At 34.9% G+C, this 26364-nt stretch overlaps 1 protein-coding gene across 2 annotated transcripts in view; it reads left to right on the top strand.

Moving 5' to 3' along the window:
• Positions 1-26364, top strand: part of LOC123564827 (uncharacterized) — a 105985-nt gene that overhangs the window by 47327 nt on the left and 32294 nt on the right. For both annotated transcript variants that reach the window (XM_053552412.1, XM_053552422.1), the window contains exon 6: positions 22763-22960. In XM_053552412.1, coding sequence (XP_053408387.1) covers positions 22763-22960 — 198 coding nt within the window. The remainder of the gene's footprint in view (positions 1-22762; positions 22961-26364) is intronic.

Genomic DNA, 26364 nt, shown 5'->3' on the forward strand with positions numbered 1-26364 from the left:
AGGATGTGATGAAGTATACATAAACAAGAAAAAAATCAATGTGGGTTTTCAAGGATAACTGAAAATGTATTAGTTCATGTTTTGTGGTTTTGAATAGAAATTTGTAGCAATAAGGAATGATTTAAGACCTTATTTAAGATGTAAAATTTAATGTTTTCACAAAGGCATGTCATCTTTTTACCTACATTAATGCATGTTCATTGGGCGTAACTTTATCTTTAATATTTATGACTTAAAGATTTTCTTTACTTATTTAAGAATGCAGCAATGAGGATAATTACGTTCTTTTTTTTTTTCTTCAAAACCTAATCACACAAGTTAAATAATATAGTCTCCATATATTTTTCATACAAGTATACAAGTACAATATCATACAAGTAAACTGTAATCACACAAAAAATACAAATCTCACATATCAAACATAATATAAAACTTTTTCACACAAGTTGACTTATAAACAATGATCAAAAGCTCTTTTACATTTACACTGATACAAAATGTGCCCTATGTCTTGTAGTAACAGCTTTCTTTGTGATATTACGTAGCCCCCCATAAGTTTTAAATGCAGTAATGTAAAATTCATTTGAGCCACGCCATGAGAAAACCAACATAGTGGCTTTGCGACCAGCATGGATCCAGACCAGCCTGGGTATCCACGCAGTCTGATCAGGATCCATGCTGTTCGCTTTCAAAGTCTATTGCAATTACAGAAACTGTTAGTGAACAGCATGGATCCTGGCCAGACTGCGCGAATGCGCAGGCTGGTCTGGATCCATGCTGGTCGCAAAGCCACTATGTTGGTTTTTTCATGGCGCAGCTCATTTGCATAATGCACATTCATCTTTTGACAGAAAAGGTAAAAGAGTAGGCAGAAATTTGATTAGAGAAAGAGCTATGAATAATTGATGAAATAATGAACTTGCAAGTGGGTGTCTGAGAATCATGTCTCCTGCACTTCAGTACGGAAATACCATTAAAGCTTTAAATAAGTCCATATATTACAGTGGTTAGGGCAAGGTAACCTATGGTTACAGTACTGAAACAACTTGAGATTTTATTAACTGACTGTAATATTATCACATGTGCATGCAAAGAAGCTCGATTTTCTTTTTTGAATTATTAGATTATGGCACATTGATCAAAAATTAAGATGAATATTTCTAGATCCTTATAGGATTCTTATAAATAAGTTTTAGGTTTTGTGTTTATCTCCAATATATGTCATTTGAACTTATAAATATTTCATAAAATAAAGACGTGGATGTTAATGAAGCATGTCAAGTAGTGATGAAGCATTTTTATATGCAAGACTGTACTATTACTTCGAGTTGTCTAAATTTGAATGTAAATACCCACAGATCTATGACATTTGGGTTGTTGAAATTTCATTTAAAGGCTCTAAGATCAGTGAAATAATTTGGTTATTTAAAGGTTAAGGGATATACTGTTACAGCAAGAAGTATAAATACAGCAACTATATCTGGGTGGTTCCGATCAGTAATTACTTTGTTACAGTATCTTTCCATTAAAGTATATCTGTGTCAACATTAGGAAGTTTGTGGGATACTCTATCACAACATACATCTAGCATTTCACATACATCGGAAGATGACACTTAAGGGTTGGGTAGGTTTCTTTCGAAAAATATTGTAAAAGTCAATTTCGTTAAAATTTGATACGTTTTGAAACTGAAGTTATGAGAATGGAAAATATCACTGTATCTCCCAGCAGGGAAATTTGAAAATGTCTGGCTTTTGTACATGTAATATGATTATATATTAATAATGGAAAACAAAAGTTTCCTTTTGGTAAATTTTATAGCATAGCTTTCTTCAAGGTTTCTTTTACAGTCTGTTTGATTTGATTTGTGTTATGTATCATACTGACACTGTGAGTTCATGCCATATGGTCATGTTCCAGAAAGAGCCAGTGTAGCATTATTTCAGGTACAGGCTGCTTGTCCTGGGTAGAACCACAAACCTTCCACTAGCCAGCTAAAAGGATTGCACGCATGATGACTGCAGCATAGTTTGTACCTGTAGACAGAGGCAGAGGGCAAGTGTTACAAAGTCTGCGATCATAACTAAGGCCCTTTATCGTGATGTAGTAAGAGTTGAGATAGACCTTAGTGATTTTTTGTCAATGTGTGTAATCAACAATTGGAGGAATTTTTTGTAGCTTTCTATTGTTTGTTGTTATTGCAGAAAAATGATTAATTTTCAAGATTTGTTTGACAAATGAGTGTATTAACAGTCATTATTGTTTTTTGTCTAGATGATTTACTGTAGTCTTCTCATTATCAATTACAATATATTGTTCAAGCTGACAGTCATACACATCCCCCCTGTGAAACTGTCCTCTAATTATGTCATTTACAGAAGGAGAAACTATAAATATATGTTTATGTCCCTCTGACCAGTTCTTCTGACTGTTTTAATTTAGTGTATATATCTTATTCTGTAATAACTTACTATCTTATTCCTATTTTTACTTGTCATGTACATGCAGTGATAGGTTTTATGTTATTTTGGGTTGTTTATGAGGTCATTATTTAATTGGCTTGATTGAGATGTGTGTCAGTGTATTTAGATGAAATTTGTATGAGGCCAAAGTTTAGAGATTTTCTACATTAGGTAGTTTAACCTCAGAATTAGCCTAGACAGGCGGATAAATCTCCACTGTCCCTTACATTTAATTATGAACTCCCTAAAGCCAGTCAATTAGTTGGACACTTTGACAAATTATACAACTTGTGTGTTATACTTTCTTATATTTTAGAAGAGATAGATTAAATACTTCCAAAATTAAATTTCTTTAACATCATTTGAATTACTTAATCATTACTCTGTAAGGTACAACTACAGGGCAATAGACTTTATAAGGGGCATTGCAGGTGGCGGAGATGTTACACCATGGCTCTGCCAAAAACAAGATGTAGACCCAAATGCATTAATTAGTATTTTGATACTGGAAAACATTGCTGCCTCTTGTGAGTAAAAAATATTTTTGACTGTTGACTGGCAAGCCATTCAATAAGTGTTTTATTACACGGCATCAGAAAATATTTTCATATTTTTGTCTTTGGCCCAGCAAAATTTAGTGTTGCACTATACAGACTGGTCAATAGCACAAACTATGGACTGGGAGTTTATAAGGAATCGCGTAATAATAGATATTGTTGCATCAGAACTTAGTTGTTTTCCGTTTGTATTAGATGATTTCATTTCTATAGCAGCCTTGTAACTCAGGTTCTTGCTGCATTAACAGTGTCATTTGTTGAGGAACATTTTTGTTTTGTGTTAACAATGTTCTTTGTTAGAACAGCATTCCTGCAGTAACAAGCTCATTTTCTTGAACTTGAGCACTGATTGGTTGAAATACGTTGTGGCTAGAAAAGTTATTCCTGATTTTACAGACTTGTTTGCTTGAAAAATAAGTTTGCTTTTGCAAAGTTGCTAGAAAAAACATACATGCAGTAACAGACTCAAGAGTTGCTGGAATTGCATTTACTTGTTTGCAGGGGGAAAAAAACATACATGCTATAGCAATTTTTATACGCCCGTTTGAAAAACGGGACGTATTATGGGAACGCCCCTGGCGGGCGGGCGGGCGGCGTCCACAGACCTTGTCCGGAGCATATCTTCTACATGCATGAAGGGATTTTGATGAAACTTGGCACAGTTGTTCACCATCATGAGACGGAGTGTCATGCGCAAGAACCAGGTCCCTAGGTCTAAGGTCAAGGTCACATTTAGAGGTCAAAGGTCAAATTCAAGAATGACTTTGTCCGGAGCATATCTTCTTCATGCATAGAGGGATTTTGATGAAAGTTGGCACAATTGTTCATCATCATGAGAAGGAGTGTCATGCGCAAGAACCAGGTCCCTAGGTCTAAGGTCAAGGTCACACTTAGAGGTCAAAGGATACAAGAATGAAAACTTTGTCCGGAGCATTTCTTCTTCATGCATAGAGGGATTTTGATATAACTTGGCACAAATGTTCACCACCATGAGGCGGAGTGTCATGCGCAAGAACCAGGTCTCTAGGTCTAAGGTCAAGGTCACACTTAGAGGTCAAAGGATACAAGAATGAAAACCTTGTCCGGAGCATGTCTTCTTCATGCATAGAGGGATTTTGATATAACTTGGCACAAATGTTCACCACCACGAGACGTAGTGTCATGCGCAAGAACCAGGTCCCTAGGTCTAAGGTCAAGGTCACACTTAGAGGCCAAAGGTCAGATACAAGAATGACTTTGTCCGAAGCATTTCTTCTTCATGCATGGAGGGATTTTGATGTAACTTGACACAATTATACACCATCATAAGACGAAGTGTCATGCGCAGTTCTCTTCTTTCGAATTACTTCCCTTTGTTGTTACTATAAATAGCTTATATTGTAACTTTTTCATTACTAGTCATAGGGAAAAATCGAGACCACTTTTCTATAGTACAATATGCATGCTACATCCAATTTTGAGGTTTATTTTGACCAGTCTTTACCTGGTCAAGATTTTTGTGAGGACTTACAATTTTTTTTTTTTTTTTTTTTTTTTTTTTTAAGATTAACTTCCCTTAGTTGTTACTATAAATAACTTATATTGTAACTTTTTTATAATTGACCGTAGGGAAAAACCAAGACCACTTATCTGTGGTACAACATAGATGTTACTTTCCAATTTTAGGTGTATTTTAAGGTATCTCTACCTGGTAAGGAGTTTTTTTTGTGGACTTAGAAAAACAAAACACTTAGTTATTACTAAACAACCACAAAGTTAAAATTCCATTTGCAAATACAGGTGCTAGAGTAAAGAAATTTGCTGTGGCGGGCGTATATTGTGACATTCTTGCACTCTTGTTTAATGTTAAGAAAACACTTTCCCGCAGTTTCATGCAGTTGTAGTCCGTATAAAGTTGCTAAAAAAGCATTCTTGCAGAAACAAACCGCTTGCTATATAGCAAAGTTGTGAGACAAGCAGACTCCTGCAGCAGAAACACCTCCACGCCATGTCACAGTTATTCTAGGAAAGGTTAAAAAAAAAAAGTATTTTCATTGTCACAGGTTGCAAACAAATCATTAGTGAAAACTCTTTGTATAAAAAATTAATTGATTCCTGCAGTAATTTAGTTTTCTGTTTGCTATTTGGTGTCAAGGGATTTAGTGCTTTAAGATTTCATTACAAGCAATGTTCATTAAGACTTGCCTTCACCAATCATACTGACAGTGTATTTCAATGGCTCAAGAAGGAACTGAGCTGACAAGTTGAAAGATAGACAAGGTAGTGGTGACAATATACATAATTATATTAATAATGTTGGCTGCAGCAAATGCTTCCAGTTTTTCCAAGCTTGTATGAACACTCAGGGGAGTCAGACATTTTCTGACAATGATTATATTCGATCTATTGTTAAGTCAGTGTTGTGGTAGAATGGTTTGCATTTTTGTAATTATACGCCCGTTTGAAAAACGGGACGTATTATGGGAACGCCCCTGGCGGGCGGCGTCCACAGACTTTGTCCGGAGCATATCTTCTACATGCATGAAGGGATTTTGATGAAACTTGGCACAGTTGTTCACCATCATGAGACGGAGTGTCGTGCGCAAAAAACCAGGTCCCTAGGTCTAAGGTCAAGGTCACATTTAGAGGTCAAAGGTCAAATTCAAGAATGACTTTGTCCGGAGCATATCTTCTTCATGCATGGAGGGATTTTGATGAAAATTGGCACAATTGTTCATCATCATGAGACGGAGTGTCATGCGCAACAACCAGGTCCCTAGGTCTAAGGTCAAGGTCACACTTAGAGGTCAAAGGATACAAGAAAGAAAACTTTGTCCGGAGCATATCTTCCTCATGCATGGAGGGATTTTGATATAACTTGGCACAAATGTTCACCACCACGAGGCGGAGTGTCATGCGCAAGAACCAGGTCCCTAGGTCTAAGGTCAAGGTCACACTTAGAGGTCAAAGCATACAAGAATGAAAACCTTGTCCGGAGCATTTCTTCTTCATGCATAGAGGGATTTTGATATAACTTTGCACAAATGTTCATCACCACGAGGCGGAGTGTCATGCGCAAGAATCAGGTCCCTAGGTCAAAGGTCAAGGTCACACTTAGAGGCCAAAGGTCAGATACAAGACTGACTTTGTCCGAAGCATTTCTTCTTCATGCATGGAGGGATTTTGATGTAACTTGGCACAATTATACACCATCATGAGAGAAAGTGTCATGCACAGTTCCTTTCTTTAGAATTACTTCCCTTTGTTGTTACTATAAATAGCTTATATTGTAACTTCTTCATTACTAGTCGTAGGGAAAAATCGAGACCACTTTTCTGTAGTACAACATGCATGCTACATCCAATTTTGAGGTGTATTTTGACCAATCTCTACCTGGTGAAGACTTTTGTGTGGACTTACATTTTTTTTTTTTTTTTTTTTTTTTTTTTTTTTTTTTTTTAAGATTAACTTCCCTTAGTTGTTACTATAAATAACTTATATTGTAACTTTTTTATAATTGACCGTATGGAAAAACCAAGACCACTTTTCTGTGGTACAACATAGATGTTACTTTCAAATTTTAGGTGTATTTTAAGGTCTCTCTACCTGGTATGGAATTTTTTTTGTGGACTTAGGAAAACAAAAGACTTACAATGATTACTAAACAACCACAAAATTAAAATTCATTTGCAATACAGCAGCTAGAGTAAAGAAATTTGCTGTGACGGGCGTATATTGTGACATTCTGGCACTCTTGTTAAATGATGTTTTTTGCAGGTCTAAAGATGTTTTTTTTTAAAATCATGCCCCGCTTCGAAGAAGAGGGAATATTTCATTTTCATCATTACCAGTTGGTCTTTTCAGGTCAAACAGTAGACCATTTGGTTTCTGATCAGTAACTAGAGAATGCTTTGTCTCACTATGCTCAAACTTCATAGGATGATCGTCTGTGGACAGTAGATGACCACTTTCGATTTTGGAGACGATGATCTCTGTCATTTTTGAGGTCAGTAGGTCAAAGGTCAAGGTCACAGTGACCTCAAGACTGAAAATATTTTCTGGTCATAATTATAGAACACTTTGACTGTCAAATTTAGGATTGTAGATAGCTCTTGATGTTTATTAGGTCATTTGGTCAAAGGTGAAGGTCACAGCATCCAAAATTACATATCAACATGCCTCTGACATGCCAACACAGGGGCATTTGTGTTTGTTCAGTATGGAGGAGAAAATTTAGCAACCACTAAAACAGTCCTTAAGATGTTTCATTTCAAGTGCATTGAGACTAGCCTTCAAAGTTATTTTTACATGATTTATGCAAGGGACCAAAGAGTTAAAGAAAGGAACAGCTAGAGCTCATTGCTTGTAAAGATTAATGTCCCGGCTTCAATATTATACAGTATGCATTGTCAGACGTTGAAAGTTTGTAAAAACTTTTAAAAAAATGTCTTTTGGAACAGAGGAGTGATTTGGTTGTTCCTTGTTCTTAGATCATTGTGTGAAGTATCTGTCATGTATTGCAAAATGGTATTTTTTGTAAACACTTTCTTAAAAGCAATTTGATATTTCCCAGTGGTCGTTTCAGTGATGCACATTTCACTATGGGAAAGAAGTTACAAGATTTTGATCAACATCATCCTGATATTGTGTTTCTATTTTCAAGATCATGTTCCACTATTTTTTGAGGGATTGTAAAACAGTTCAGTGCTGATACAATTACTGCCAATCTGACTAAAGTACATCTCCTATTACGCTACGCATAGGATCTGACAACGAGCTATTGATGGCCTCGTTCTGATAACCCTTCCGCTAGCCAATCAAAAGCTACCTTACAGCATTCTGTAAGCTTTATAAAGACTTGGGCTTTGATATCAACAATTTCTATGTCGAAAGATTTCAGATAGCCGGTTAGCTCAGTCGGTAGGGCAGTTGCTCTTCAAACGAGAGGTCCCAGGTTCGAGCCCTGGATTAACCACAATTTTTTTCTTACACTTTGACATTCAAACAAGTTGTCTGATTGGTTCAAACAAAAATAGATTTGCGAAAATAAAAATAGCAATATTGGAAATCCAAAATATACAGAAGACGAATGTGAATGGGTCGTTCTCAGATCTTCGTTTAGAAGATCAAGTACTTTAGTCAGATTGCAATTACTGCAATGATAGCTACTGCTTGTAACAAAAAAGGCAACATTTAATTTAGGTTTCTCTGTCAAAAAGGAAGTATTAGCAGGTTTTTTTATCTAATGATTAACTTGATGGCAAGAAAGAGATTGAGATGTCACTAGCTGAAATGTGTATGGGTGCATGTAGTATAAATTAAAGCCTGTCTGCTGTAAAATGTGGGATAATTTTAATTGAGTGGCTGTTAAAATGCAAATATAATACATGTTTTGAACAACAAAGTTAGATTTTACAAGTACTTTATGAACACTTTTATGGTTCATTTTCAATGTTCTGAATTCTCTGATGCTTTTTACGACTTGTGTCCAAGTTTGAGGCTTTAAATGTCGATTTATACGGTAACGGTCCCTGGTAACATATTTTGATGTTCCTCGTCAATATATTTTTTGATATATAAACACGAATGTAATATTAACACCAAATGAATGTTATCTTTACAATATCTTTTTGATAAGATTTAATATAAATTACAGTTCACCAGTTTTTATGATAGGATAGATATTTTGAAATAATTTAACATTTTATGAAATGGAAAAAGTTATAAAATGTGTATAAAACATATATTTTCAGTAATGTCATGTTTGTTTATGCTTGTTGGTACATTGTATAGTAATAATATAGCACTTTTCTAGCTGTAAAAATACTAAAATCATGATCTGCCTTCAATGCATTAGTATCACGAAAATAAATTAAAAATTTTATGTTTCGTTCTTGTTCGCTTTGGTGGTATTTTATACAAATGTAATTGTATTTGCCATAAGGAAGAAAACATTTTAACTGTTGTCCAGTAAAACTGTTAAACACTTTAAACAACTGGACTTGTCTGTTACTAGCGCATGACCACAACTGATTTAATTTTATTTCATATTTCATATAAGTGCGTAGATCGATTTGGCATACGTCAATTTATTTTGCTAGAAAAACTCATTTTATTTATCTCTAGCATGTTCAATAATGCATCATCATGTGCTATTTGAATACTAATGTTTGAATTAAGCATTCCTGTTAAATGGTGTAGCACTTTATTTATGGAAGAAATAACTTTAAAACTTCATCGAAATTATATTTTGTAACAAGAAAGTGTGTGGGTTTAGAATACACAAGGTATCCTACAGCGCTATATTCAAATTGATATTTATTCACCTGCATCCTATTAAAATATGAAAGCCATATTAGGAATTCATGAAAATATGCGCTGAATCATTTTCATATGATAGTGTTTACATGTTACATGCCTGAATGATGTTCTAATTTAAAACTTGTTTTACACAGTAATTGGAGACTCATATCGGCTCATATATTTAGCTTTTGTTTACAGGTAATGTAGCATTTCTTTACCTGGAAAACAAGAGAACTTAAATGAGAAGAAATGCTCCGGTATATTGACAAAGTTTTGCTTTACAGTATTGTTGCAAAAGTCTTTGCCACTTGCTCATTATCTTGCTTTTAGCTCTGAAGATTGCATATGGTGTTTCATTTGCTAACTCTACATTATTTTGACTCGGTATATAGGATTGCATATGGTGTTTCATTTGCTAACTCTACATTAATTTGACTCCGTATATAGGATTGCATATGGTGTTTCATTTGCTAACTATACATTAATTTGACTCAGTATATAGAGGAGTGTTACCACCTGTTTTAAAGTCTTGATTTACTCAAAATTCACCTGGCAAATTGACACTGTTTGACATATTTAAGGTTGACTTAGTTAAAAGTTTGTTACATATCTCATTCATCACTTTTAACCTATATGTCGTTATACTTTGGAAATGCACCAAACAACATTTCGGACAAAAAAGTGACACTTAAATTACTACTGTTTGTACACAAAAGAAACGAGGGTTTGCCTTCATAATGGTATGTTTAGCTGATGTTTATCAGGCTCCCGACCTATCTACTTATGCTAGATTTAACAACAGTGGTTATTTAAATAAGACACACTTAATGTCATTATATTTACAGCTTAAGAGGTCGAAAATGGATTAAAAATTGGTTACTGTGCATAGAGTCTTAAAATACTATTTAATGATTTACAAGGACCTGCTGTAATCCGTTTGACCCTTAGCGTTATGAGGAGTTATTTGAAATTTCATCTAAATCTTTTTATGAATTATTAATGTTGCTTTTGAGAATAGCTTTTGAGAATAGCTTTTAAAAAGCTGCTATTACATCTTTGTTTTCTTATGTTAAAGGCTGATTAATCTTATATCTTATAAGTTTCCCACAGGTTTTACCCTTTTAGATTTTTGAATATAATGATACAGATTTTTTAATAGGGGAGTCAGTGGCGCTGTGGTTAGCAGGTTGGACTACAAAGGCAGCGGTCCAGGTTCGATTCCCGGTAGCTGCTGACATCCCGACTAGTGTTCAGTGCTGGGTGATTTACTTAAATTGGTACCATTTCCAGCAGTATTGGCCTAAACTGGATTCTGGGGAGGTAAATATGACGCCTGCTGTGGGCTCGGCTGGAAATAAGTTGTTCCATCCATTCCAGGTGGGGACTTTCCTGGACTACCCACGTTAAACAAGAAACTTTTTTTTGTTATGTTTGTGATGAAGCACTATTAATACTGGTCACTAGAACAGGCCTTCTAAGTTCAGTTATATTTCACACTAAATCCACAGTTGGTCATTATTTTATGTCCTTCCAAAACAAAAGTTCATAAAAAATTCATGAAACATACACGGTGAGATGGAAATTTGGTATTAACTGCAGGCTAAGTAATTTTACCATGGTGTATTATGAGATGCCAGGCTAGCTTTTTAGCTAGTTAATTAAGTAAAAATATCGGTCATAGTTATAATTTGTATTTATATTATACAAGGCAAAAAAAAAAAAAATGGTAGTGGAAGAAAGTATACCTACCTGAAATGGATAGAACAATGTATTTCCATTTGTGTCCACGGCAGGTGTCATGTTTACCTTTCCATCATCCATTTCATTCTCATCCATCAGATGTTCGTCAAAATCCCGAGACGAACCTCTGATTTATTTCCCTCGTTTATTTGGTGAGCATGCGCACTCGTAATTACTACCGGGAGAAGTTTCAGCCAGTCAATGTTTGCCACTATTTGGCACGCCGAATTGAAATTTCAAACAATATGTAAGCAAGGCAGTTGCTAACGATGGATAAAGGCGATATTCCATGATTGCGATTAATAAAGATTTATTTCTGTTATTCGATGTTAAGAAATTTACCTGAAGAAATAATAATATTCCTCTTAAGTCGGCATCGATATGAAAGGACGCGGTCACGCTTTTCACGGACGATTTTGATTGGTTCGCTACATTTTGTCGCGAAACGACGCTGATTGGCTGAAATGTTTTACCTGTAAAGTAACCAAACCACAAATATCAGCGAAATGTGCCAGAGGTTCATCCGGGGAACCACGGTAGACCTCTGGAATGCGAGAATGCATCCATTTTGGCCCAATACACTTGGAAACAGTACCAATTTAAGTATATCACCTAGAGCTGAACACTAGTCAGGTTGTCAACATTAAACATGACTTGAACCCGGATCACTAGCATTGTAGTCCAACCTGCTAACCACTGTGCCACAAACTCCTGTCATCATTTTTCAGTTATCATGTAACTGACGATTTTAAACTGAAACTGAAACCATGGTCGCAGTGCATGAAATTGTCTAAGGCGTGAAGAGTTGTCTGATGAAGTTACAAAAAGGTCAGGAAGAAAGACTTCAATAGAAATTTGAAAAAATATATATGTAACAAACGTAAGTCTATTTAGAGGAAAATAAATTCATTGGAAAAACAAAGATCCTGGTAAATTACTGATTTTATATGGTGATATATAATAAACATTTGATTAGGAAAACTATCAACCAAAGAAAAAAGATTGATATTGATTCTCTTGTGGCAAGAGATTTGTTTATGGTGACTTGTAATGAAAAAGTTGATGGATTAAGAGTTGGCAGGGCAACACACAATAATATAGTCAGGCCAGTGTAAGTTAACTTCCAAGATTAAGATTAACATTTTCATTTAAATGGAGGAAAAGGGTTAAACAAGAAATATCTTGAGTTTTTGTGATGTTGCGTAAAATTCTTCCTATTAAAGGTGGCTTACTGTCTTTTGAAGTTTTCAAAGTCTTGTCCGGGGAGGGGGGTGGGGGGGGGGGAGACTTTTAGGTGAAATGAAATACTGGTATCTGATTTCAGTTAAAAAAACTTATGATAAACATAAACTGTTTGATACAGATAATGTTTGTAATCTGACCTTGACTTGTTGAGTTTCTCTACCTTACTTTCTTTCATGGCGTAAGACCCGTTAATGCTTGTATTGTAAAAATTTCAAATATAAGTAACAATTAATTTGTTCATATCAGTACGATCTTGTTTATTGAGCTTAAGGGGGTAATACAACCAGTTTACCTCAACGTGATGAGAAACTTAAGTAATATATTTATAGTTTATTTGATCTTGGGCGGACACATACAATAATAATTTGTTGAGTGACCAGGTGATTTTCAATGTTGCTTGGAATTTAACATTTTTAGGATTTTAAGGTTATTGTGATTTAACAAAAGTGGAGATTGTGAAGGCTTAAGATATAAAGTTGGACAAAAGAGAATGTTAAGTTTAGTGGAAATTTATGTAGAAATATAGGAAGATAAATGTTAAGCATTGTAAGATAAAAGGTTGAATTCATAAATGAAAAGCTTGTTAAAGGCTCCAGAATGCATTATAATCATGGTTTTATATTTGATACAGAATTGTTACTCATTGTTTTTTTTAGCTCACCTGAGGTATTGTGATCGCTCAATGTCCATCGTCTGTGTCTGTCTGTCTGTCGTCTGTCAACATTTAGCTTGTGTATGAGATAGAGGCTGTATTTTTCAATTGATCTTCATGAAATTTTGTCAGAATGATTGCCTTGATGAATTCTAGGTCGATTTCGAATATGGGTCATCTGGGGTCAAAAACTAGGTCATGAGGTCAAAGAAAAACCTTGTGTATGTGATAGAGGCTGTATTTTTCAGTTGGTCTTCATGTAATTTGGTCAGAATGATTGCCTTGATGAAATCTAGGTCGGGTTTGAATATGGGTCATCTGGGGTCAAAAACTAGGGCACTAGGTCAAATAAAAGAAAAACCTTGTGTACCGGGTATGCGATAGAGGCTGTATTGTTCAATTGATCTTCATGAAATTTGGTCAGAATGATTGCCTTGATAAAATCTAGGCCGAGTTCGAATGTGGGTCATCTGGGGTCAAAAACTAGGTCAATAGATCAAATCAAATAAAAACCTTGTGTATGCAATAGAGGCTGTATTTTTCAATTGATCTTCATGAAATTTAGTCAGAAGGATTGCCTTGTTGAAATCTAGGTCGAGTTTGAATATGGGTCATCTGGGGTCAAAAACTAGGTCACTAGGTCAAATCAAAGAAAAACATTGTGTATGCGATAGAAGCTGTATTTTTCAATTGATCTTCATAAAATTTGGTCAGAATGATTGCCTTGCTGAAGTTTAGGTTGAGTTCGAATATGGCTTGTCTGGGGTCAAAAAGTAGGTCACGAGGTCAGATCAAAGAAAAACCTTGTGTATGTAATAGAGGCTGTATTTTTCAATTGATCTTCATGAAATTAAGTCAGAATGATTGCCTTGATGAAATCTAGGTTGAGTTTGAATATGGGTCATTGGGTCAAAAAGTAGGTCACTAGGTGAAATCAAAGAAAAACCTTGTGTATGCAATAGAAGCTGTATTTTTCAATTGATCTTCATGAAATTTGGTCAGAATGATTGCCTTGATGAAATCTAGGTTGTGTTTGAATATGGGTCATTGGGTCAAAAAGTAGGTCACTAGGTCAAATCAAAGACAAACCTTGTGTATGCTATAGAAGCTGTATTTTTCAATTGATCTTCATGAAATTTGGTCAGAATGTTTGTCTTGATGAAATCTAGGTCGAGTTGGAATATGGGTCATCTGGGGTTAAAAAGTAGGTCACTAGGTCAAATCAAAGAAAATCCTTGTGTATGCATAGAGGCTGTATATGTCAATTGATCTTCCAGGCCATGTTTGAATATGGGTCACCTTGGATCAAAAACTAGGTCACTAGGTCATATCAAAGAAAATACTTGTTTAAACTCAAGAGACCACATTTTTGGTCCAATCCTAATGAAAATTTGCCAGAATATTTGTTTCCATGAAATCACTAGGTCAAACATGTTTACACTGTTATGGTATGTTTCTCAGGTGAGCGACCTAGGGCCATCTTGGCCCTCTTCTTTGTAATATGATGTTAAATGCATTTATACCATCGAAAGAGATTTATTGAAGGGAAGTAATAAAAAATAATACCTTAAAAAAAAAAAAAAACCTTCTAATTCAGTAATAGAAAAGCTAGTGGGGTGGGGGGAGATATTACAATTTTTGGTCTGATTAGCTGCATTTCAACATTTGCACAGGCATTATAGGAGTCCTCTCAAAGAGAAGACTTGGTTTTACAAGTGTTTAATTTTAAGGATTTCACTAAATTGAATTTATCAGCTTTTAGCTAGCATTATGACATTTTGATACTGGTGTATTATTACTAGGATATTGCCTTCACCTTATCATAATTATATTAAGTAACATTATGCATGTTTTTTGGCTTACATGCTAGTATTCATGTGTTGCATACAGTACATACTCAAATGAATGTCCGTTCCTTTTGTGCTAGCGAGTGCATCTTTCTTTTGTGCAGTTAATAAAGGACTTGCTCAGGAAAGGATATTGTTTTTGTGTGATTAAAGTAGCCTTGATGAAGGAAAAAAAATAGTGTTTTATAAATATTTTATCAGGTATGTTGTTATATGGTCATATATTTTTGTCTCTAACTGTTTTCTTTATTCCAAATAATTTTTCTTGTCCAAAAAGACAGCATCTCAGTAAGAGATCCTGATAGTCTAAGGTTTGAACATTAATACTGTGTTAACTTTGTACTTCCTGATAACACCAATGCTGCAGACTTCTAAGTGATTCAAGTAATATTCAAGCTTTCATCAAAGGCAAAATTAGTAAAAACTAAACTTCAAAGGTAGTTAATAAAGCCTCTCTTAACAGGATGCTGGAGCAAACTGTCATCACCTGACACCTTGAGAAAGGTGTAAATGACCCAGGGCATTTGTTATATTAGATAAGGTATGCACATTGCTCAGTTCTCATGCATTGATGCAAACATTGCACATTAAGACCAAATATAAACACAGACAAACATTATCAGATCTTGATCAAATATTGTCACAGCATTTTCTCTGCCATTTCAAATGTTCAATCTACTATGTAAAGTTGTTATAAATTAGGATTGATTTAGAGTTAAAATCTCAATAAATTTATTGATAAAATAGAACTAGGCAAATGGCTCTTATCAAAAGTTCAGGGTCTGAGAGAACGTGTGCGCATGAGATAATGCACGTGGATTAGATTGCATACGTGATATCTTACTACAGCTTCTAATTTTCAGTGTTAGGGGACTTTTTAGAGAAATCTACGTCCTTTAAATTTGCATGATTGTATTCAGACATTATTTGGTGTTAATAATAAATAAGACAATATATTTCGAGCAAAGAAGGTAAGAGGAATTTAGTCAGATGTTCAAAATGGTCGGAACAAGATGATTTGAAACCTCTTATATATAATTCCCAAACTGCACAGTCATGCATTTTTGCAACATGTATCTCCCTAAATGAAAGCATCAATTCACCAAATGAATTACTGCCTGTACCACACCTGATCTGGTTCTATGTGATAGGGGGCTGGGGAGAGATAAAGTCGGCATATGTTGTAGACTTATTTCTTTAAAGACTTGGAGGTGAATAGTCATAGTGTGTCAGTTTGCTCATAATTATTACAAAGTCTGATTTGTCTATCATTTAATTAAAGTAATCAATTGGAGAAACTCAGCATTATGCTGTTCTTCTGTTTTCGGACTTCAAAGGAATTTTTAATAAGTGCAGAACTTATACATTCTATTTGAAGAAAACAAAGTACAGATTTATGGCACTGATATGTAGAATGGTTTGCCTTATAAAGTCTAAATCTGTCTTAACTGGATAATGTCACTTATGCTGACATTGATTATAAGATTTACCTTGCATTTCCAATCATTATTTGAAGTTTAAGTCTGATTCCTGTGGGCCTAATAAACTTTCACTTGTACAGTCAATGTTGACCAACTTCAAAAGAATCTGTAATGACAACTATTGGTGGACTTTATTATTGATCTATTTCCCTGTATTTGGCATGATTACTCTAATTGGATTTCTTCTTTTGTTTGTACGATTGGGTTGTTTTAAAGCATTATTTCCCAAATTAGCAAGCAGGTGTGCAAATGGGCTTTAGTTAAATTTATTGCAGCACCAAATGTTTAAATGCTCTCGAATTACTTTAATTGAAAAATTTTGGGAATGATCTTTATTTAATGATATGACATTCAACAGACAAAAAAGGTATGTCACTGGGATTTTTCTATCTATAAAGCATTTCTGTTGTAAATTTGATTTTACATGTACAACATTAGTTTTGTGAAAACAGTAATTTATGGAGCATTGCTATTATAACAGAGGATATAACAGAATTGCATTGTTTAGAGACAGATTTCCCTGGACCATTACTGATATGAAATAGAGCTGATAAATGGAATAATAACAGTGTCAATTTCTGAATCAGGTTCTCTGCAGAGAGTATTTTCACCTGCCTGTAGAAGGTGTTGAAGTTTAGATGTTCCTGGAGAGAGTATTTACCTTTGAATACAGAAGGTGTTGAGGAGGGAACGTTTGCTTTGTTTAGGTGCTAATATACTGAAGATTGAATATCATTGTGATTCCAGTTATGATTATAGCAACAATATACAAACTATAAAATAACTGCAGGTCAATATGACATTTTCATCTGGTTAGGTGATAATATTCCTGATTCAAAAGTTGTGAGAATGATTCCAAGGAGGACTTTCTATGTTACAGAGTTCTTCAATATCTGCCCCATGTGGTTCTGGGACGATCTGTGTATGAAAAGAATTGGAACCACTGCCTTACCCTTGCATGATCGTAAAAGGCGACTAATAGGGTCTTAACACTTAGTTTTGCTGTAACTCTGTGATTCCAGCAGGTATGCAAATTTTGATTCCATACCTCATGTTTTTATTTCGATGTAAATGAGATGTGAAACCAAAATTTGTAGTCCTAGTGTTTGGCGCCATATAACCTTTACTGTGTTGGTGCGCCGTAAACCCAAAAAAAAAAATAAATCTTCAATATCTGAAATAAAGTTGTCAGTAACTCGAGGGCCACTGCAAGTTGAATGGTTCTGGTGAAGAACGGGCACTAACCAAACTGAACAAACAAACACTTCCGCTGTTTATAAAACATTTCTTAAATGATTGTGTTACATACCATAGATACCCATGTATAATGCGCAGTTTTTTACCCCCGGGACCACCCGGGAATCGTGGGTGCGCATAATATACAGGTATAGACAATTTTCTAACTTCAAAACAAGTTTGTTACCGATGTCCGCCATTTTTGTAAAGGGAAACTACTCCCCTTGCTTACTGTCGCTGCTAAAATCTAAGATTGCCGTTACTTTCCGTAAAAGATCGATGGTTTATTTTTCTTTCAAACAAAATTAATTTCATATAAATTTAAAAGTATTTTGATGAAAGAAATGTTTATAAATCACAAAAATTATGATACTAATTAAAGATTGAGAATTATCTTTAACCGAGATCAAACTGTGAACAACATAATTGACACGAGGTGACACGTTAATTGCCGGTAATTATTGGCTATTTGTTTGTGACAAAAAGACTATCAAACCTTTTGTTATTGGTTTGAATTGAGAAGCTCATGTCATTTTGAAAAATACCAGTACGAAATATTAAATCAGCTGCTGTTTATTTATTCAAAATAGTTAATTCAAAAGGTAAAACAACAAATAAAACAATATTTTATAAGTTTTATTTTCGAGAAAACAAAAATTGATAGTACCGTGAGACCGATACTGCTCTCCACCGCGGAGATAAAATTTATTACCGGTGTCGATGTAAACTCTACTTTCGTTTTCCATCCACCTCAAAATTGACCAAAAATGTTTTTTTTCCCAGGATTTCGGGCTAAAATCGGGGATGCGCATTATACACAGGTGCGCATTATACATGGGTATCTACGGTAACAAGTGAAGCAGTGATGGCCATAATATTTCAGATTGCTCAAGAAAAAATCTCCTATATATTTGTTTCATACTCTTTGGTTTTGTTTATAGAATATCGTAAATCTCAAAGGTAATTATTTGATTTGTTGGGATGTTAGAGATATTTTTTCTTGTAATTGTAAGCTTATCACATAAAAGAGAGGCATTAAGTTGACATTAAGCTCTGCTGAGCTCCTGTCAAGCATCACAAGTGGTCATCAGAAGCTGATTGTATCATCACAGATCAATATCGGAGTAGATTGGATAAGCAAAATTGTAGATTCACCCCATACAACCATTAACTCCAACATGTGACTTCGAATTTTCTCAGTGTAGCACCAACTTCAAGTATATATATTTAGTTCATTGTTCTAATAGGTTAAAACTACTACTTAAATTTCCTTATTCAATTTGGATATTTAAAAGAATAAAATATTTATATAGTATATATATGTCACTTTTTTACCTAGCATGTCAGAGTCGATGACATGTTTACTCTGTATCTTTGTGACCAGTTATACACGGTGATAACTGGCATTTAGGTAATGTGATCAATATTTAAAAGAAGGAAATATTTAAACTGCTTCAGTTCTGTTATAAAATTGCCTATTGGAGTGTTTTTTTTCTGGCATCACAGAGAATTTAAACACTCATTTACCAACGTTTGGTGTATTAAAGTGGCTTACAATGTTAGTTTCCTGAGTGTGGTTACAGTATTAACCATGTTGTTATTTTCCCTGAGTATTAGAGAAATTACCTAAATCTGGTCTTTCCAGTCAATTGGATCTGGGAGATATATAAAATTAGTCCCTGATTCTTGAAAATGGGCAATCTTCATAATCTTAGAAGCTAACTAAGTGTAGCGCAAATTGTGAAAAACATGCACATTTGGAATTTCCTGAAAACAAATGAGCCGCGCCATGAGAAAACCAACATAGTGGCTTTGCGACCAGCATGGATCCAGACCAGCCTGCGCATCCGCGCAGTCTGGTCAGGATCCATGCTGTTCGCTAACAGTTTCTCTAATTGCAATATACTTTGAAAGCGAACAGCATGGATCCTGACCAGACTGCGCGGACGTGCAGGCTGGTCTGGATCCATGCTGGTCACAAACCCACTATGTTGGTTTTCTCATGGCGTGGCTCAAATTGTTAATGAGGACTATTCTTTGGGTTTGATTTAGAATAATCCATCTTGTTGAAATTAAATTAGATTGTAACTTACGTTGTTCTATTTGTAACCCTACAATACATACAAATACTGTGAAATCGTTTAATTTTGTGCACAAAACTTGTGGTTTTATCAAAATAAGCTATTTTGTTGGGATTTGAATTCATGGATTATAGATAAATGTGAATTTTACTGGAGCACCTCAGTGAAATAATTTTGTGGTTTGAGGCAACCACAAATCCACGAAAATTATTCCTCAGCAAATGTTATTGATTTACAGTATAAAGGAATATATAATATTTGTGTGAATGAATGTTAGTTTTATTATGATTACTGCAGCCATTAACATGTTGTTTATAAGTAAGAGTGTAAATAAAACAAGATTTATGTGGCATACTAAAAGCCAAATAAAGATGGAAATAATATTTTTTTTGGCAATTAGTTAGGGGAAACTGACTTAATGAGCTTTGACCATAGCATTTATTTATGATACTTCATTTACAGTTTATGTGCTTGTTTTGTATTGGCGTTGCCATCAAGCAATTTTGTATTGGGGTTGCTATCAAGTAGGCCTTAAAGTGTTTTGTTAAAGTTTGAAACAAACTCGCATTTGCGACAGAAGGTTGTTTTCAGGGTAGTGCCCTTACGAAAATGAAATATGGAAACAAGCTGGCATTAAGCTGCAAGGTAACTGTCAATAATCTGGTAACAGTCTGTCAAAAAAAAAGGTAACTGGAAATAATCTGACTCCTACAGGGGAACAAACTTCCAAGAAAAAAAGTCTATCTGAAAATAACATGGACACTATTTCCATATTATTTCCAGTTTCTGGGAATAACCTGCAAACTATATGACAATAAACTGGCTCATAACAATCAGCATGTAAACACACTGACAATATTGTCAGCTTGTTTCCAGTGTCTGGAAGAAATCTGGCAGGAAAATGGCAAGGAACTGGAAATAAAAAACATAATTTCTATAATCAAATTGATACGGCAACACACTGGAATTGTAACAAGAGCTGTTGGAGGACAGCAATGCCTCAACAGCCTTGTCAATTGAATGAAGACAAAAGTCGGAAAAGGGGAATAATCTTGTAAAACTGCAAAACAGGATTATGGAACCTGCACAGTGCATATCAGCTTATGGCAGTGGACAAGTGTGTGAAGTTTCAATCCATTTCCATTAGTGAATACCAGCTTACATACAAAAACTTAAGCAAAAAATGCTATGTGGAAAAAGGGGCATAATTTTGAAAAAAATAAGTTATGGGACCTGCTTAGTGCATGTCAGATCATGACAGTGAACAAGTGTGTAATTAGTTTCAATCCATTCCCATAAGTGAGTACTGAGATACCAGCTTACATACAAAACTTTAACCTTCTAAGTCGAAAAAAGGCCATAATTTTCTAAAAAAAAAACAACATACGGGCATGTCCAATAACTCGGCTATTCTTTGAATAGTCGAGATAAAAATTACATAAGTGACAATATTGTATGAATTTTCTGTCTGTCTGACAGTACAGTGGATATAAATTTACTCTGAGAGCAGATTCTGGCAATGCACTGGCTACACACTGACAATACACTGACAATATACCCATCTTAGCAATTTTCACAGCAAAACAAATATTACAAGACACCTTATCAAAATGGCCGAGTATTGCATTTTTCCCTCCAAAATTATTTTCAGTTTTCAATAGTTTTCCAGCATTGATGGGCACATTGTAAAGGTACTTTTTCATCATTTTACAGTTATTGTTTTCATTGTAACACAGATTCTGTCTGCAACAAGTATTTGTGCTAAACAGATACAGAAAATTTAAAAGTCATGTATTTTCGCTACCCAGTAAAATTAAACTTGCACATTTACCATAATCTCCTTTGGTTTCAATATTATATTATTGATAACTGAAATATTGCAAATCTTAATTGGTATTAAAATTGAGTCACAAGCAAATGAAGGTTTTAAGTCACATTAAAATTCATATTAAACATTAATAAAGATAAATAGAGAAAAATATATACTGACACTAAACTGGAAACAAACTTCCCATACACTGACAATGCTATGACAATACAATGGTAATAAAGACAATTTTCCTAGGGGAAATAAATAAAATTAGTAATACTGAGTAAGCAAGCGATATATTGGGATACTAGTCCATCTTTACCTCAGTAGGTAGAGCGTCGATCTACGGATCATGGGGTCGTGAGTTCAATCTTCGGACGGGGCTTATGTTCTCCCTGACTATTTGATAAACGACATTGTGTTAGAAATTATTAGTCCTCCACCTCTGATTCATGTGGGGAAGTTGGCAGTTACTTGCGGGGAACAGGTTTGTACTGGTACAGAATCCAGGAACACTGGTTAGGTTAACTGCCCCCTGTTACATTACTGAAATACTGTTGAAAAACGACGTTAAACCAAAAACAAACAAACAAAACTAGTCCATCTGCCACACTAATGTATAAGTGATCATAACTTTGTACTGCATGAAGGAATTTAGTTAAAACTTTAAATAATGATTCCAGTTTGCTAAAGTGTTTCTCTTATCCATGTAAGAGAGTCTGGCATGTTGTGACTGACTTTACACTGACAATACAATGACAACACACTGGCAATATGCCAGTGTGTTGTCAGAAAAATATTTCCAGTTGACTGGCTGCGCACTGACAATACAAGGACAACAGACTGGAAAGTCCAAAAAGCCGCTTGTTGTCAGTTGTGTATCCAGTGTGTTGCCAGATTGACATTGCATACCAGTTTGTTGCCAGTTTGTTGTCAGTGTTTTATTTCCAGATACCTCTATATAATTTAGCTCCTCCAAATAATTTTATATGAAAAATCAATGAAATTTTGTTAAAAGGTCATTACAAACATCACTGACAACAAACTGTATATAAACTGACAGCAGACTGGAAGTTAAATTGTACAGCTGGTTTTCAGATCTGGAAATTAGCTGACAAGTACATGGACACATGATGGTTATTCAGTGGCAACACACTGGGTCAGTTTATTGTCAGCTCTGGAAATAGGCTGGCAAGTAACTGGATTTAAGAGTATTATTCACTGGAAACACACTGGACATAAACTGACCATACACTGACAATAGGGACGGTTTTTCGTAAGGGTAGTTTTTGATTGCAATTTTCAAGTTTGTGTTGATGACTTAACCTATTTATACTTCTATTTATATCAATCATTCTTTTATTTTCAGATCCAGCAAAGTGACATTGAATCCCACTCACGAGTAATTTCTGCCGTTCTCAAACTTAGCGACCAACTTCATGACAACAACCTTGATGATGACTTTCTGGAATCCGCCGCCCACAATCTGGAGAGAAGATGGCACGGTATCTGGCTTCAGTCTCTTGAGTGGCAGTGCCGACTAGAGGATGCAATTAGCAGGAAAAAGGTTGGTTACATATAACCCACATTTTACTGATATCAGTGCATAATTGCCAAGCCATTCAATTCAAGTCCACTCACTGCCTCATGCAGACTGTATCCTTTCTAACTAGACTGAGTCTTGCTACCATGTTGTGGTTCCTAAATGTTGACTTGTGTAACATGCATAATGGGGACTGTTCCCAATCTAGGATTTGTCCCCATTATGCATTTTACACAAGTCAACATTTTAGAATTTTGTTCACAAAATCAGTAGTGCTGGTACCATTTTCAGTGATGATTGGTTTGTGAGATACATATTGATCTATATATAAAAAAAAGAATTATTCTGTCTTACACCCCTCAATTAACACTGGATGACTGCTCCTCCAGTATATCATACATAGCAATTTTAACTAAAGGCAAAGAAGGGGAAATGAGTCTGGTTTAATGAATCAGTGGTAAGGTAATGGGAGACATTTTTATCATGCAGATTGTTACATATTTGACCATTATATGCAAGCAGTATTTGGGCATTAATGCATTGAAAATGGTCCATAAAAAAAGAATATCGTCTGATGGCAGAAAGAAATTCTAATGTTTTGTATGCTTTTACTTGAATAATTAGATAGGAATAATGAAAAATTGTAAAAAGTGTATTTTACGACTGTCTGTAGTGTATTTATAGCCTCATTTTCTCATGAGACCTTTACCTTGTTTTGGTATGGCATTTATTTGAAAGTAGGCACACAAAGATGGAATAGTCTGAACCTGATGGCAGGAAAAGTTCCGGTTATAGGGTGACTATTAGGGTCAGTGGGTGCAGAAATTGATTGATAGAGGATCAGTGACATCTTTTTGATAAATGAATTGAATTGGCAGGACAAGGTCACTTCACAAATGAGAACTCTGTAGTTCCTAGGTTTGAGACAGAAACTTTTGATAAAAAGGTCAGTGGTTAATTAAGATGTGCAGAACTTAATAAGCGTTCTATTCGGAAATTAATGTTCATCATGGTCCTTATGCTTCCGCATACAATCCAATGGGCCTTGTCCACCATATATATGGTAAAAATATAGGTTAAGGTCAAAATTAATGCGAATGATAAAGGAAATTAACCTTCAATAATGTTTTTGTGAAGCTACAAAGTTACTTGGTTTCTTGTGTAATTATGATAACCCCATTTGTATCTTGTCTGCATAATTACAGTAATAGTTAATAGCCTTTAAGGTAATCAACGTTTGACAGATCAATAGATCTCGTAAAGTGCAGTAGAACAAAGCTACCTTTAAAGATAATTTCTGTCTCTACATTATTGCTTCGACTTTCTCAGGACTTTCTCACGGAGCTTTAATTATGATTGTGTAAGGTTATATTTGAGGATGTTCGTCTCCAAGGCCTGCTAGACTGAATCGATAATATAGATGCACCGGGACAAGAATGGAAATCTATGATGAATAATTGAAACCATCTTAACAGACAGGCACGAAGCTCTAAATTTAGGCAGAATGTCAAAAAATGTAAGAATTACTGTCTTAACCTAGATTGTTAGAGGCTGAGAATTATTCAATTAATTTCAGTCAGCCTTAAATTTGGCACAGTATCTATTGATGCCTAAGGTTTTTGGTAAAATTAAGAAAAGAATTTAGCATGTTTTCAAGTGATTAATCTCTTATTGAGCCATACAGACAAAAAAAAAGAATATAAGTCAAACTTAAGAAAAAGGTCACCAGTTTGGCATCTTGACTTACCAAGAGTATGAGAAACCACCCATGAGTGGTCTTTAAGACTTTAATGTGGCTGTACAACTCTGTAATGGAAGTTCAAGATAAACTTATCTGAAACAAGTAAGTCAGATAACTCTCTCTTGATACCCTCATTAATTTCTTATGCTAATGTAGCAAGGATTCCTTTCTATGATTTACTAGAATTGCTAATAAACTTTATTTATAAGGAAATGGAAGTAATTTTCAAGCATGGGTGGCATGTAACATGATCAGTGAGGGAGCAGATGTGTTTATACAGAAACATTGTCCACAATTATACAGTACATCTTCTTTCCCTAAATTCTGCTGGCAGCCAATTTGACTAACTGATTGATTGTGCCATTTAAGCAAATCTGCTCACATTTATCAGAATTTCTTCCCGATTTTGGCAATTTTTCTGGATTGAAAGCTACTGACCATTTCAGGAAGTTAGAAACCTTTGTTTTGGGCAAGTTATCATTCATTTACCACAATACAGTTATAATTGCCTAAGTGGCTACTTGCACTAAGCAGCCAATTGCTTTAAGCAGCCGCTGATCTTCAAATTTGACAATTTTTCTAAATTTCAACCTTAGCCCCATTGTATCACTCCCTTGGTAGGCTATTAAACATAGCTGTTGCTGTATTTGTTTTTGCCCTGCCGCTTTAGGAGTGGAACTTTTTAGTAAATGATGTACAATCAGAGCATCTTTAGGAACACTGACATGTCAGAGGATTTACTTCTTATGACGTTAATCCGTTAAGACATGCAATATTGTGAAAGTTTGTTACTGGATTTAAGACGCCTTTTGTACGTGTATTGCGCACATATTGATTAGCGCCACAAGAACTCATTGTCTGATTACAGTTATTCTATATTTGCTGTACTTAATGCTGTAACATCTGTTGATACTGTTTCTTCTGTATACAGAAATGATGCATGTTTAATATGAATATATAGGAAGTTACGGGGTTTTTTTCTTAAATGTTTAATCCAGAATGGCCTTAGTTCGAAAATAAGAAGATAAAAGTCACAGATGTGAACAAAACTCAGATGAAAAACAAAACAAGATACATTAAGTTTTATTTTGTTTACATAATTGATAAATTTTGTAAGTTCTTAGCTTTAATGTTGCTACCTAAAGAGTAAAATTGGAAACAAAGTTGGATTATTAGCATATCGTTCAAAGCCTTATAGAGTTAGACATATTAAAGGGAGGTAATTAGAAGTAAAAGTTTAAGCAGACTGGTGTCAGGGATAATTGTTTTTGCCCTGTCTGCCTGTCAGTCTGTCCCAGCATACAAGAGAACATTTGTTGGGTACTGAGGACAGTAGGTAACAGTAAATTCATTCTGTACTGCTTATTGGGTACTTTGTCACTTCTTGGGTACTTTATAACAAAAAGGACATGCAGAGTAGATGACCCCTTATGATTTTGGGGTAACTCGATCAGAGGTCAAGGTCACAGAAGTCAGAACACGGGAAACCGTTTCAGATCCTTCACTGGATGATTTGACATGCCTAGAAGATGACCCCTATTGACCTTTGGGCCAGATTTTCAGAGGTCAAGGTCACAGGATTCTGATCCATAACTTGAGATCCACTTGACCCAGAATGTTAAAACTTCATGGGATGATTGGACTTGCCAAGTAGATGATCCCTATTGCAGTTTAGTCACTAAGCCAG

Source organism: Mercenaria mercenaria, chromosome 1, assembly GCF_021730395.1.
Source record: "Mercenaria mercenaria strain notata chromosome 1, MADL_Memer_1, whole genome shotgun sequence".
In the NCBI taxonomy this organism is placed as follows: Eukaryota; Metazoa; Mollusca; class Bivalvia; order Venerida; family Veneridae; genus Mercenaria; species Mercenaria mercenaria.